Source organism: Trifolium pratense, linkage group LG7, assembly GCF_020283565.1.
Source record: "Trifolium pratense cultivar HEN17-A07 linkage group LG7, ARS_RC_1.1, whole genome shotgun sequence".
Taxonomy (NCBI): domain Eukaryota; kingdom Viridiplantae; phylum Streptophyta; class Magnoliopsida; order Fabales; family Fabaceae; genus Trifolium; species Trifolium pratense.
The window spans coordinates 56,724,388-56,737,931 of NC_060065.1; the positions used below are offsets into that span (position 1 = coordinate 56,724,388).

At 29.9% G+C, this 13,544-nt stretch overlaps 1 protein-coding gene across 1 annotated transcript; it reads right to left on the bottom strand.

Moving 5' to 3' along the window:
* Window positions 1-272: 272 nt before the first annotated feature.
* LOC123895261 (histidine-containing phosphotransfer protein 4) lies at window positions 273-2,167 on the bottom strand. The gene is made up of 5 exons (XM_045945518.1): window positions 2,010-2,167; window positions 1,494-1,624; window positions 1,330-1,398; window positions 1,108-1,179; window positions 273-708 (listed from the first exon to the last, which is right to left on the bottom strand). Exons 1-5 carry the CDS (start codon window positions 2,067-2,069, stop codon window positions 588-590), a joined length of 453 nt encoding a protein of 150 aa, XP_045801474.1. The 5' UTR covers window positions 2,070-2,167; the 3' UTR covers window positions 273-587.
* Between the last annotated feature and the right edge of the window lie 11,377 nt (window positions 2,168-13,544).

A 13,544-nucleotide genomic window follows, 5' to 3' on the forward strand; every position in this document is an offset into this window, starting at 1 on the left:
CTAGTGGAAACAATGTTTGTATTAGGCTACAATACGGTCAAGATTCTTTAATAAAAAATTAAATTTAAAATTAAATATATAAATGCAAAATATATAAATTTAACTAAAATTGATAATAAAATAAACCTTCACATAAGTAAAGTAATAGTTGCCTACAATCACAATCACAATCACAATGGCTGATACTAGGATATGACGATCTCAACCACAATATAAAATCATTATTTTGAAGAAGTCAAAAAGGAAAATAGTTTTTATAGTTGAGCCAATAGTGGAGATAAAGAGAATTTATAAATGACAGTAATTGTAAAGCTATGTAACATAATTTCCTCTATAGTGATAGTATAAACTATAAAGCTCCATAACAGGATTCCTATAGCCCTTTTTGATTAAAAAAAAAACATAGGATAAACCTTATACATATTTTGTAGGCCACAATCCTCTCATACAGGCACTATTGCCTTTCCAATTCTATTGGTGAATATTAAACATTTTCCTCCCTCAGAGTTAGTACAACAAAATTCACCATTTACATTTGCATGCCTTCATTAAATATATATATATATATATATATATATATAAGGTCTCTACTTTGGGCGACATGCTCTCTCCATAGGCCCAGCTTGCCTAACTAGTTGAAAATAATTTTCAAGTCTCTTTCTCAATGCTACATATTCTTTCTTCATTTGTTGAAAGCTCTTCCTACACCTGCATGTAACACAAATAGCAACACTTCCATCACTATTTAGGATATATATAGAAAAATAACTATTAATCAAAAGAAGTTTGCAATATATAGTAACAATGAGTTATTTTTGGTTTTAAGCCTCTGGTTTCTAGGGGCCCCGGTAATCCAAAGTTCGGCCTTGAGGTAAGTAAAGTCTGACAAAAAATTGTTCGCACCGTGAGTAACAATGAGTTTTTTAAATAAGTCTTGTAAACAATTTATCACTAGTTTTGCAAAACTCTCTTATTTAAATTTTTATATATAGATACTTATAAGCTTAAAATAATTTTTTTAAAATTTTTATAAAAGAAGAATCATATTCCTTGAATAAATGCCATTGTGGTTGTTAATGAACACAGATTTAATGCAAGGTAGATTACCCTTCTGCATTTCCTGTCCTGCAATATTCCCTAATTAGAGTGGATTCTGCTTTCACCTTTTTGGCCCCTATGCTGCAAACCATAATGAATGAAAATATATTAAATCATTGTTGCAATTAAAATAGTTTACACACCTGGTTAAATATATAATAATTGACTAAATCCAAATTACTGTTAATTTTTTAAAAAAACTTTTATGTAATTATTATATTATATATATACCTTGAGCTGCTTCCTTTAAATTGGTGCATGATTGTGTCCAACTTGTTGAAATCCAATGGATTCCTCTCCCTGCCACAAGCACAAAAATGACTTAATTTAAAATTCAAGAATTAATGTAAAAAAAAAAAATACAAAGTATGATGAAATTAATATAATTAACTTACAGTGTTTGTTCCAAGCTAGAGATAAGCCTAGATGAATCACGGTAGTAAAGAGTTACAATTTCCTCAACAAAATTAGGATTAGCATCATCTTGCAATTCTTCAAGTTGGATAAATTGCTCATCAAGATGTCCCTGCATGTGACCAAATATTTGATTAGTAAGGTAACTATCAATGTATATTACTGTAAAATGTGGTAACTTAGGAAAAATGCATATTTGAATTAATACTTATCAATTAGCCTTAGCCACCAATTGTTTATAATACTAGTTAATTATGATTTACAATTTGTTGTGTTCAATTATTTAGCCACAACAACGTTTAACCGTAAATCACACACAGTATTACATTAGACATACATCAATGTGTATCGATTATTAAGTACCTTGGCTATAAAGTTAAACATAATATCACAAGTTGCCTATAATATTTGAAACGACAATGTGATCAGAAGGTACTACCTCCTGACATACACGTCGACAAAAAATTGATGTATTTGATTCATATTAAGGAAATTACCTGATCAAAGAGGGACTGTTTCATTGCAGCAAGTTGTCTACGAGAGTTGTTTCTATCCATGATGATTAGAAGAAGATGAATAGACACAGAAAGAATAAAGGAAGAGAAGGAACAATGTAATTGTAGTTGGAATTGGAATACATGATTTTGAAGTAAGGTGCGGCAGGGTTTTTATAGCACTAAAAATTGTCCTGTCCTATGCTTTATGTGTAAGAGAATCTAGTGATTGTGATTCAATCATGTAAAATGTGTCACTTTATATGGCACTAGCTACTATAGGGAGAGTGAAATGTGAAACCATGATTTGTGAATTTGGATCTATGTTAGTTATGTAAAGGAATAACCAAGCACTCAATCGAGTTATTACATTCTAAGTTAAAATATTCACAAAATTTACATATACTTTTTTAAATGATTAAAAAATAAGTACTAACAAGATTCAAATTCCATATATGTCAAATCCTATGTAAAGTTTCTTCACTAAAATTTAGTTAAAAATATATGTGAACAAATTTGAATGACTAATTTTTTTTTAAACAAAATACTTTTGTACACAATTAATAAGTCGATATCTTTTAATATACATTTTTTCATGCGCATTAACCAGAGATTAAGGAAATGTTTAATTGGTAAGAAGTTGACATATACTTCACAAGGACGTGAATTCAAATCCCATCATTGGCATGAAGACAGTTTTACTAGTGAATGCTCCGTAAATAACTCTATTAATACTCTTTAAGCATGTGATATTTTTTGCGACTCTATTAAAACAGCCAACCTAGATCACTAAAACTTTTTTATATATAAAATGAGGAAAAGAATTTAGTGTCACATTCAAACAGAAAGAGTTTCATTCGACCAAAGTATATGTAAATATATTAACATGTGCAATCAGCTAAATAGGGAAAAAGGTTTAATAGTTTAATGAGCACCATTAGCCATGGACATATTACTTGTACGGAACGTGGAGACATCTATTGAGCTTCCTGTTTGTTGTGATGTATATTTAGAGAACATATCTAAAGAAATTAAATGACATGTGGACTAACTTATAAATTCTTTAAAATCAAATTTCATTTGACATCTTTCAGCATTTAAGATACAATAATTTGTAAATACTCCCTCCGTCCTAGAACAGTAGTCTTTTTGAACTCGGGCACAAAGATTAAGAAATTTTTAATTTTAAACTTTTGGGACGGAGGGAGTATTTGTTGAAAATTTATTTTCAAACTGGTTTTTTATTTTAACATAATGACAAACCATTTAAAGTATTTCTTAATATAGTACTTGGTAAAAACTAACTATAAAAGTTTATGCGAGAATGTTTGATCTGTAAAAGATAAGTACTGAATAAAATTGTAATAAGGATTGAGATTTAAATTTGGGATTCACCACTTATTGACTTTAAATGGTGAAATTCCGACTACAAGTTTAACTGACAAATACAGATATTATTAGGTTGAACACATTTATTTGGATTCAAATTTGTGATCCGACAATTATGTGTGTGAATATGTTAGGTGTTTGTCACGTCTATGAAAAAAAAGGCCATAAAATGTTTGAAATATTGGAGAAATACTATTATTGTTAGTTAACCCTGATGCTTAACTTGAGATTAATGTAATGAGCGACACTCCTAAGACGTGATAAACTAAAATTTGAGTTCTAACTAAAAAAGGTGTTCACATGTAGTTTTTGATAGTGCTTTAAATAAAAAAAGTCCTCGTGGTTATTATGATGTATTAAGTACGTATGTAAAGAAGTCCCACATTAGATGGTATGAGAATCTACTACATAATTTACTGGATCGTTTACTATCATGTTTTTTTATCGTATCATCCACTTTTTAATGGCTAGAAAATCCACTTTAAGGGTATGTTTGGTTATGAGAAGAAAATGAGAAGAGAGAAAAAGGTGAGAGAGAGTTTGAGAAGAGAGAATGAAGAGAGAAAAATAAGAGAAATAGAGTAGATTTGATGTGTTGTTTGGTATAAGAGAGAAAAGAGAGAAATAGAAAAGAAAGACGTGTGTTTACTTTTTGAAAGGACAAAAATACCGTTCATATAAATGGCTTGTTTCTTTTCTTGTACCGTTAGCACTTGGTAGTATTCGTTGAATTGATTTATAAATCAAAATAATGTGATAAAAATTAGTTGAATGGCTACAGTACAACATGATTGCTACAGTGCTACTTGATAAAATTAATTGTTTAAATTCAAAACTTAAAATTAGTATTTTTCTACTTGAAGCAACAAATATGGTAGAAGAAATAATAGGCGAGAGATAAGAGTATATTTGTAAAGTGAACAAATGAAAGTTGTTTCTCTCTTGTTTTTTCGCTAACATGAGAAGAAACCAAAAAGTGGTGGGACCACAGGTTTTATGTCTCTCTTCAGCATTTCTTCTCGTAACCAATCAAGAGAAATGATCCGTTTCTCTGCTATCTCTCTTCTATGTAGCATGGGTACTCCTAAAACGGTGAAGTACACGTACCGGGTACGTATCAGTACCGGATACTCCATGGTACTCGTATGGTACGCACCGATTCCGTACTCATTTTTATTTGGTTGATTTATGATGATGAATACGGAAAAAACATATTGACCGTTGAAAATTCTCTTAAAATATTATAATTTTTTATTATATTTCAATTATCTCTCATTTTTTATGAAAATAGTTGAGACGATAGACAAAAAAAATTAAATCTTCAAAGCATGATGATAATAATAACGTACCCGTACCTTAAATTTTCTAAAAATGTCGTACCGCGTACCAGTACCGGTACCGTATACCGGTACCGTACCCGTACCTAGGCAACATTATCATTCGTTCCAAACATAACATAAATGTGAATAAGTGGAGTGTTCCGGATTCGAACACGGGCTTCTGCACATATAGTGTAATATCCCTACCAACTGAGTTAAGCTCACGAGAACGACAACAATATAGTTTTTTAATTTCATAAAAATGGTGATTAATTTGTTGGTTTAGAAAAAAAAAAATAATACCAAAACACTTGAATTTATTAATGTTATAACAAAACTGTTTTCATATTTGGTGATTAACAAACTGTTTTATGAAAATAATACCAAAACACTTGAAAGGTCTCTAAAAATAATCATCATATTTATTTGGCAATCCACTGTAATATAATGTCGTCACTATGTCACACTATCAATCATGTCCAAAAATGAGATTAAAAAAGATTATGGACGAAGATGAAGATGCATTAACATATTCCATCTCTGTTATACGGATGCACAAATAGAAAATTAAGAATATTTAAGGGAGTAATCCATTCCCTTTTTAATAAAGTAAAATAAAAAATAAAAGGAGACATACATTAACTTAAAAGATAAATTTAGTTGATTGTAAGCAAAAGATAAATTAACTTAAAAGAAATTCCAAAAACAATATTATTGGGTATCGCATGAGACAAAGAATTTTATCCTCAAAAGGGACCCTAAAGTAAAAGCATGCTTACGCTGCATAATTGTAGTATAAATTACTTAACTATTTAAATATCAAAGCATGTACATGATTATTTAGTTCAGTGGTGATTGATGCTGAATTGATAGGAACTTCAATTGGGAGGAAAATGTAACTACTTGATGGCAGAACTGACATCCGAACTTTATTAAACTGGTGGTAAAAAGTAAAAAAAAATAAATCAAAGCATGTGGTGTAAGAATATCTACAAATTCATAAATGAAATTCAACCTTAAACAACGGAAACGAAATTGAATTTAAATAGCTGAAATACCTCCCGCCATTGCTATTGCTTAAAGCTTGTTCATGTTGAGGATTGATCTTGCTTGAAGTTGTTGAGGCTCTTTTAGTCTTCCAAGCTCTTACTCTCAACTATATAGATGGTGTATATTTTCTGAATAGTGAAATTGAGAGAGAGCTTAGGGACCAAAGGCTACTTTATATGCTTGATTCTACCATCAAGAAATCATGAGCCATTACCACCCAAATAATGACCATTAAAAATTGAGATGCTCTAAAACCATAACTCCTAAAACCTATGGACCATATTTAATGTGGGTTTTTACTAATAATTAAAATAAAAACCGTTATGTTCTTACATTCTCCCACTTGGTCCATAGTATCTAATTATTGGTCTAAATGAGTCATCAAATACCTTCCTTAAGAAACAAACATGCGAATCATAGTGATAGTTTCTCTAATCGCGAGTATTATCATCTATGTATTACGACATGTTTAGTTTCTCAAGTATATACTTAATGTGGCAATAAAACTTAATGAATAAATCATATATTTATTCTTGGTCCAACTGAAATATATTTTCTCAAAACTATAGTGCGCATGAATATGAGAAAATACTGTAATATATAAGAGTTTTATTAATAAACTGTATGTATACAATCATAAAGAGGAACCAAACTCAAATATAGCTTAATGAATAAACTCATAACATTTATGTTTATTCAAGTTCCAAACCTAAACAATATTTCTCAAAATCAAATTTGTACGTACACTTTAGAACTTAAAACATGAGAAAATATCATATACAGAGTTTCATAAAACAAAATCGTTCTTAAAACGAAAACCAAATATAGGAACCAAGTCCCATTTTTCTACACGATCCTTAAATTTTGACGGTGGCATGCCTTTAGTCAAAAAGATCGACAATCATCAGTTCAATACTAATATGATCAATAATAATTATTTGATCCTTAATGCGCTTTCTTACGGCTAAATACTTAATGTCGATATACTTAATTCGACTTCCACTTTTGTTATTCTTAGCCATAAAACCGCAACTGAATTGTCAAAATGTATCTTTAGTGGTCTAAATATTGAGTTTACAATTTTAAACCCAAAAGGAAACTCTTCATCCATACACCATGTGATGTAGCCTCAAACAAAATACGAACTTAGTTTCAATTGTGAAAGTGACGGTCAAGGTCTGTTTTGCGCTTTTTCAATAAACAACTCCACCGGCTAACATGAAGATGTAACCGGATGTTGATTTTCTTAAGTCAACGCAGTCTGTAATCTCTTAATTAGAGTAATCTTTGACCTCTACAATTTCAGTTCACATATACATAAGCATGTATTCTTTGGTACCTTAAGGTACCTAGTTACTTTATTTGCAGCTTTCCAGTGTTCCATATCTGGATTCTCTAATATTTGTTTAATATTCCAATTGCATTTCCAATTGCAAATGCAATGTCGGGCCGTGTGCGAACCTGAGCATACATTAGGCTTCCACCAGTGGAAGCATATAGAATATTAAGCATTTGTTCCCTTTCAAAATCATTCTTCGAGCATTGGTCCAAATAGAACCACGATGGGTGCTATATTTGGTGAACAATCTTTCCTCTGAAACCTCTCTAAGACCTTATTGATGTAAGCCTCTTGTGACAAACCTGAAATTCTACGAATTCAGACTCTTTGAATCTTAATGTCAATGACATAAGAAGCGTCACCCATATCCTACATATCAAAACTCTTAGAGAGAAATTATTTCACCTCATATAGCAAATCTTTATCATCGGTAGCAAGTAAAATATCATCCATGAACAAAATAAGGAAACAAATTCTACTCCCACTGATCTTCTGGTATATACATTAATCCATAATGTTCTCTACAAATTAAAATGAAGAGATGACATCATGAAAAGTTTAAATACCACTAAAGGGAAGCTTGTTTGAGTCCATATACGGATTTCTTAAGCTTGCATACCAAAAGCTTATCACCACTAGAAGAAATTCCTTCGGTTTATTTCATGTAAACCTTTTCTTCTAGATTTCCATTCAGAATGCAGTTTTCACATCCAAGTGAGAACGTTTCAGAATCATTTTCAGCACACATGTTATAGTCCGACTCTTGTAAATATACCTCAAGATCACTAGCTATAGTTGGCTCTCTTTTTCTAGTAATCTTTCATAACGTTGGTTCAACGTTTTGTTCAATAATTTCATGAAATTCTTGAACATCTTCATTTACTAGATTATTATCCGCCGCTTGTGGAACTTCAATAATTGATTGTCTAATACCCGTTTGAACTTGAAGGGTACTACGAATGACAATCAACTGATCACTTGAAGTTGAGGGTTCAACATCAATATTAGTTTTATCAGAACAAATGTCTTGGAATTGATTGCTCCCACTAATCAAGTCATTTTCAAGAAACTTTGCATTTCTCGATTCCACAATTCTAGTGCTATGAGATGGACAATATAACTTAATATCCTTTAGATTTTTTCGGCATATCCAATGAAATACCAACTTATAATCATAAGGTCTAGTTTCTTTTCTTGTGAGTTGTAAACTCTTACTTCAGATGGGCATCCCCAAATGCGTATATGACACAAACTCGGTTTCCAACCTTTAAATAACTCAAAAGGTGTCTTTGGGACAACCTTAGTTGGAACACGGTTCAATATATACACTACTGTTTTAAGAGTTTCGCTCCACAATGACTTTGAAAGTCCGAAGTTGCTACGCATACTCCTAACTATGTCCATTCTCAGTATATATATAATAATATTTTTCACCTCTATAATTTCTCACGATCTTAATTTGCTTTTCGCATTATTTTCTACTTCAGCCTTAAAACTTTATAGGCTTCCAACGCTTCGTAATTATTATGAAGCAAGTAGACATACATATATCGTGATTAATCATCAATGAAGGAGATGAAGTATTTCAGACCTCATATGTCCATGTCTGAACGTATAACATATATCTGAATGTATGATTTCTAATATTTCAGATTTCCTCTTAGCACCCTTCTTATGTGTGTTAGTTTGCTTTTCCTGAATGCAATTTACACAAGTCTCAAAATTAGTGAAATCCAAAGTATCAAGTACTTCATCATTCGCTAGTCTTTTGATTTTCTGAATGGAGAAATGTCTTAATCTCCGGTGCCACAGAATAGAGGATTCCTTATTTATAACACATCAATCAGTTTTAGCTTGAACATGCATAACATTATTAGTGGCATCAATTTGAAAAATTAATTGAGAAAAGAAACCATCGGATAATACATCATTTCCAACAAATTTAGATTTATAAAACAAACTGAAAGATGCTTTATAAAAATAAAGGATTATCCCAATGGTTCAAGCGTTAAATAGAAATTAATTTTCTAGAAAAAATTTGAAACATAAAAGTCTTTTCCAAATTTAAAAAACAAAGCCACTACTGAAAAATTAAATTGCATGTTCCAACAACATCTATATGTGAACGCACCTTACTTCTTGAATAGATGTCTTGCTCACTTGGAAGTGGTTTCTTTAAGTTGGTTATAGACTATAAGGTATTCAATAACATGGATTGTAGAACCAAAATCAATCCATCATGTGTTATAAATAACATCAACCATATTAGAATCATAACAGACAAATGAGATTGGTTTACCTTTCAAGATCATGCTATTTCCCATATTTGTCATTATAACATTTTTATCGATGTCCATCACCAATCATTCTTCTTCTTGAACACACATGGTCAAAAGTTCATTGGCTGACCATTTATCCTTAAGTGTGTTATAAGAAATTATGAACAGTTGATATGGGATGGAAAAATGCTCAAAATATAATGCACAAGGAAAAATTCTGACATGCTAATCTCAAGAGTCTTTAGTTGTGCTGCTATATCCCTTATTCGCATGATATGCTAACGCACACATTTTAGAACGATGAGCTTCATTGATGAAAACTTCATAATTAAGGTGATAACAAGTGTCTTATATGATGTTTTAAAATGTTCATCAATGACCTTAAGCAATGCTTGAACATCATTATGCTGATCAACATAACCACTAATGCTAGCAAAGATGTTGGTCTTTATGAACATCACATTGAGACGATTATCGCTTCCACATTTCATAAAGATCGACATCTTCCTGAAGGCTAGCCTCTGTAATAGGGGATGATTCGTCTTTCCGAATAGCATAATCAATATTCATCATTGGTAAATGAAGAAGAACTATCTCCTTCTACACCTTATTGTTTTCATCCTTTAGTTTGGGAATTTCACGCTTAAATCAGAGAAATTCTTAGGCTGCATAGCTGTAAAATTAAATTTACATGCTTATAATTAAATCGAGACTACCAAACAAATAGTATCATGTTTTACCAATGTAAATCATGTTTCAAACTATGAACCTAGTAACATAAAACTTACCTGTGGGCTAAAGTTTTATTCAATTAGATTCATATAACTTAATGATAAAACTATCAAATTATGTTCCCTTTTCTAATCCCTGTGGGTAAATTAGAAAATATAATTTAATATTTTATCCTAATTAACCATACATACATAATAAAAATTTCTGTGGGATAAAATTTACTACGTTCAATATAGTCAATTACAATCAATGTCACTAACATGATTTTAAACTCTTAATATATAATTTTACTTAATTAAAGATGCTGCGGCTACTCCTTAATCAATTAAAATTATATAAATCATATTGACATTTAATTAATAATATTCAATTGCACAAAATGTAACCAATTAATCTTAATGCACATAATAATTTCATGATTAAAACTTAAATATCATGCTTAAGTTGGTTACAAAAATTAACCATGGAATAATAACAATTAAGTGGATTAGCTGCATAGCCAAGTGGTTACAGAACTTTAACCACGAATAAATACAACGTTAATGCAAACAAATAACAAAAGGTTACATGCAGCCCAGCGGTTACATAGAAGGACCGCAATATCCAGGTTCAGGTCCTGGGTTCAAAACTGAGTTGCGTGTACTTTTCCTCATTTTTTATTTTAATCAAAGCTGTTCACTAAAAATAAAATTTCGCAAAACTTACAAAACGCTGAATCGAACCCGCGACATCATTGTGACAAGCAATCGAACCAACCACTACAACAAAAGTGGAACGCTTAACAAATAAATGCGTTACGTATTATTTATACAATAGCATTGAATAAACTTAATTATCATCTTCTTCAACCTCCAGACGCGTCAGAACGACCCGGTTGAAAAACCCCACGAAACCCGAAACAGAAAAACGTGATTTCAGATATCTTTAACAACAAAAATTCATGTTTTACGCACAGAATCATGAATCTAAAATAATTTTCATATGATTCAACGTTTTTCTGCATATAAAACGCTCATAATCTGAAATCGAAATTAACTTAAAAAAATTCAAGCAAGAACCCATATTTTGAAACTTCCGATTTCATACGATTTTAACATTAAAATTGAAACTTAAACACATAATCATAAACCGAAAAATTATTGCTTCATGGTTCATCAATTATTCTGTATCTAAAATGCTAAAATATTAAATCGAAAATTCTAAAGCTCACGCAAAGATTCTAAAATCAGGATACGAAAATTGGCAAGGCAGAGGCAAATAACCACGCTCTGATACCAAATGTAAGAATATCTACAAATTCATAAATGAAATTCAACCTTAAACAACGGAAACGAAATTGAATTTAAATAGCTGAAATACCTCCCGCCATTGCTATTGCTTAAAGCTTGTTCATGTTGAGGATTGATCTTGCTTGAAGTTGTTGAGGCTCTTTTAGTCTTCCAAGCTCTTACTCTCAACTATATAGATGGTGTATATTTTCTGAATAGTGAAATTGAGAGAGAGCTTAGGGACCAAAGGCTACTTTATATGCTTGATTCTACCATCAAGAAATCATGAGCCATTACCACCCAAATAATGACCATTAAAAATTGAGATGCTCTAAAACCATAACTCCTAAAACCTATGGACCATATTTAATGTGGGTTTTTACTAATAATTAAAATAAAAACCGTTATGTTCTTACATGTGGTACTTAAATATCAACGTACAAACATCAAATGTGACAGATAAATTGTGCTATGACAATCAACGTATTTTTATTTATTTGTAATCGATATTTTTAACTTTTTAGCACTAGAAGTTGTGGATCTCCTTAAAAAAATTCAAAAGATTATGCATATTAATATTGTGTCTTCTAGGTCTATGAATATAATTTTTCGAATGATTGATTTTGTCATACAAAAAGGTTTAGCGGCGCGACTTGTTATGGCATGAAGAACTTACTAGTAGTATTATAAAGTTGAGAATGTTGTTGATTCCATGAAAAGAATTTACCACGATTTAAGTGGGATACTTCTTTTATATTTTTCTTTTCATTAATTCTAGAATTAGAATGTATAATACTGTACTCACAACCATAACTAAACACAATTTATATTTTCTTATTTTTTTCAGACTTTTCTCATTGATATATATATGTTATATGTATGATTATATTCATCTACACATCAAACGATCGATTCCATATTAGTAAAATATATCTCATCATTGTTACGTCTACATGCATGTTTTCTTGCTTCTTCTTTTTTTAAATCTATAACATCTTTTCTAAAATACACCAAAGAATCATATTTTCGTTCATCATAACTTTAATCCATGATCTGTAACGTTCGAAATTCTCATACCGTTTGTGAAATAAAAGATATTATCACAAGAACTGCTAAGAATTTCCATGATACTGACAAAAGTATAATAATTAAAATAAATTGGTAAACATTTAGTAATATTAATTAATTCCAATTTAAATAAAATAACGGTCATGTTAAATAGTGTCGGTGAAAAAATTTGTTTAAAATTTTATGATATTTTAAATACACTATTTTTAAAATTATATTATTATTGTTTTATTTTCTTAACCATTATTAGGACGGTACTATTTATCAATTTATCATTTTCGATAAAATAAAAGTAAACTACATACACTCATTTTTTCTGCTTAAACTGCACACTATCTTCCTCTTTTAAGTTAAAAAAAATATATATATATATTCACTATCCAGCTCTCCTCTATCATTGAGAAAATCACACATTCTTTTTTAAAAGGGGTTGAATTACTTTCCTCTCCTCTCTTATATAAATATTTACGCTCTCTCCACCATTAACAAAACAATTTAAATGTACTTAGGGCCCGTTTGGTGCGCAGGATAGCATAGTGACAGGATAGGATATAAAACAGGATAAAGATAGGATAGGATAACAGCAGGATAACAGTTATACTCAGTTATCATATCCTATGTTTGGTGCACATAGGATAACAAATATGATAACTATTATATTTTGTTTTTAATATATACTTGCTCATAATAATATTATAAGATATATAACATATTTAATTGACAAAATTACTCTTGTAAAACAATTGTTATTTTTTAAAAATTATTTTGTAATACTTTGAATTTTATAAATAAAAAATATAAATAAGTAATCAAATAACTTTATATAATTTAAAATAAAAATCATGAGAAAATAATCAAGTTTAATTTTTTATATGAATCATAAGCAAATAAATAACTCAATAATATATACATGTTAGATAAGGCAAATAAATATATGATATATCTCATACGTAAATAATAAAACTACTATTGCAAAAGAATTATATTTAATTTTTTATAAATTTAAATTAATATCCCTATTTGTCAATTTTTTAATAATTATTTTACTTTAAAATATTGTAATTTTAGTAAAATTTTGATTTTTTAGAATGTAT

Bases quoted from the DNA above. Each gene is read 5' to 3' on its own strand.
- LOC123895261 (XM_045945518.1), bottom strand. From the start codon at position 2,069: ATGGATAGAAACAACTCTCGTAGACAACTTGCTGCAATGAAACAGTCC. The intron at 1,399-1,493 runs GTAAGTTAATTA...TGCTTGTGGCAG, and splicing joins TCTAGCTTGGAACAAACACT to GGAGAGGAATCCATTGGATT. The intron at 1,180-1,329 runs GTATATATATAA...TATGGTTTGCAG, and splicing joins TTTAAAGGAAGCAGCTCAAG to CATAGGGGCCAAAAAGGTGA.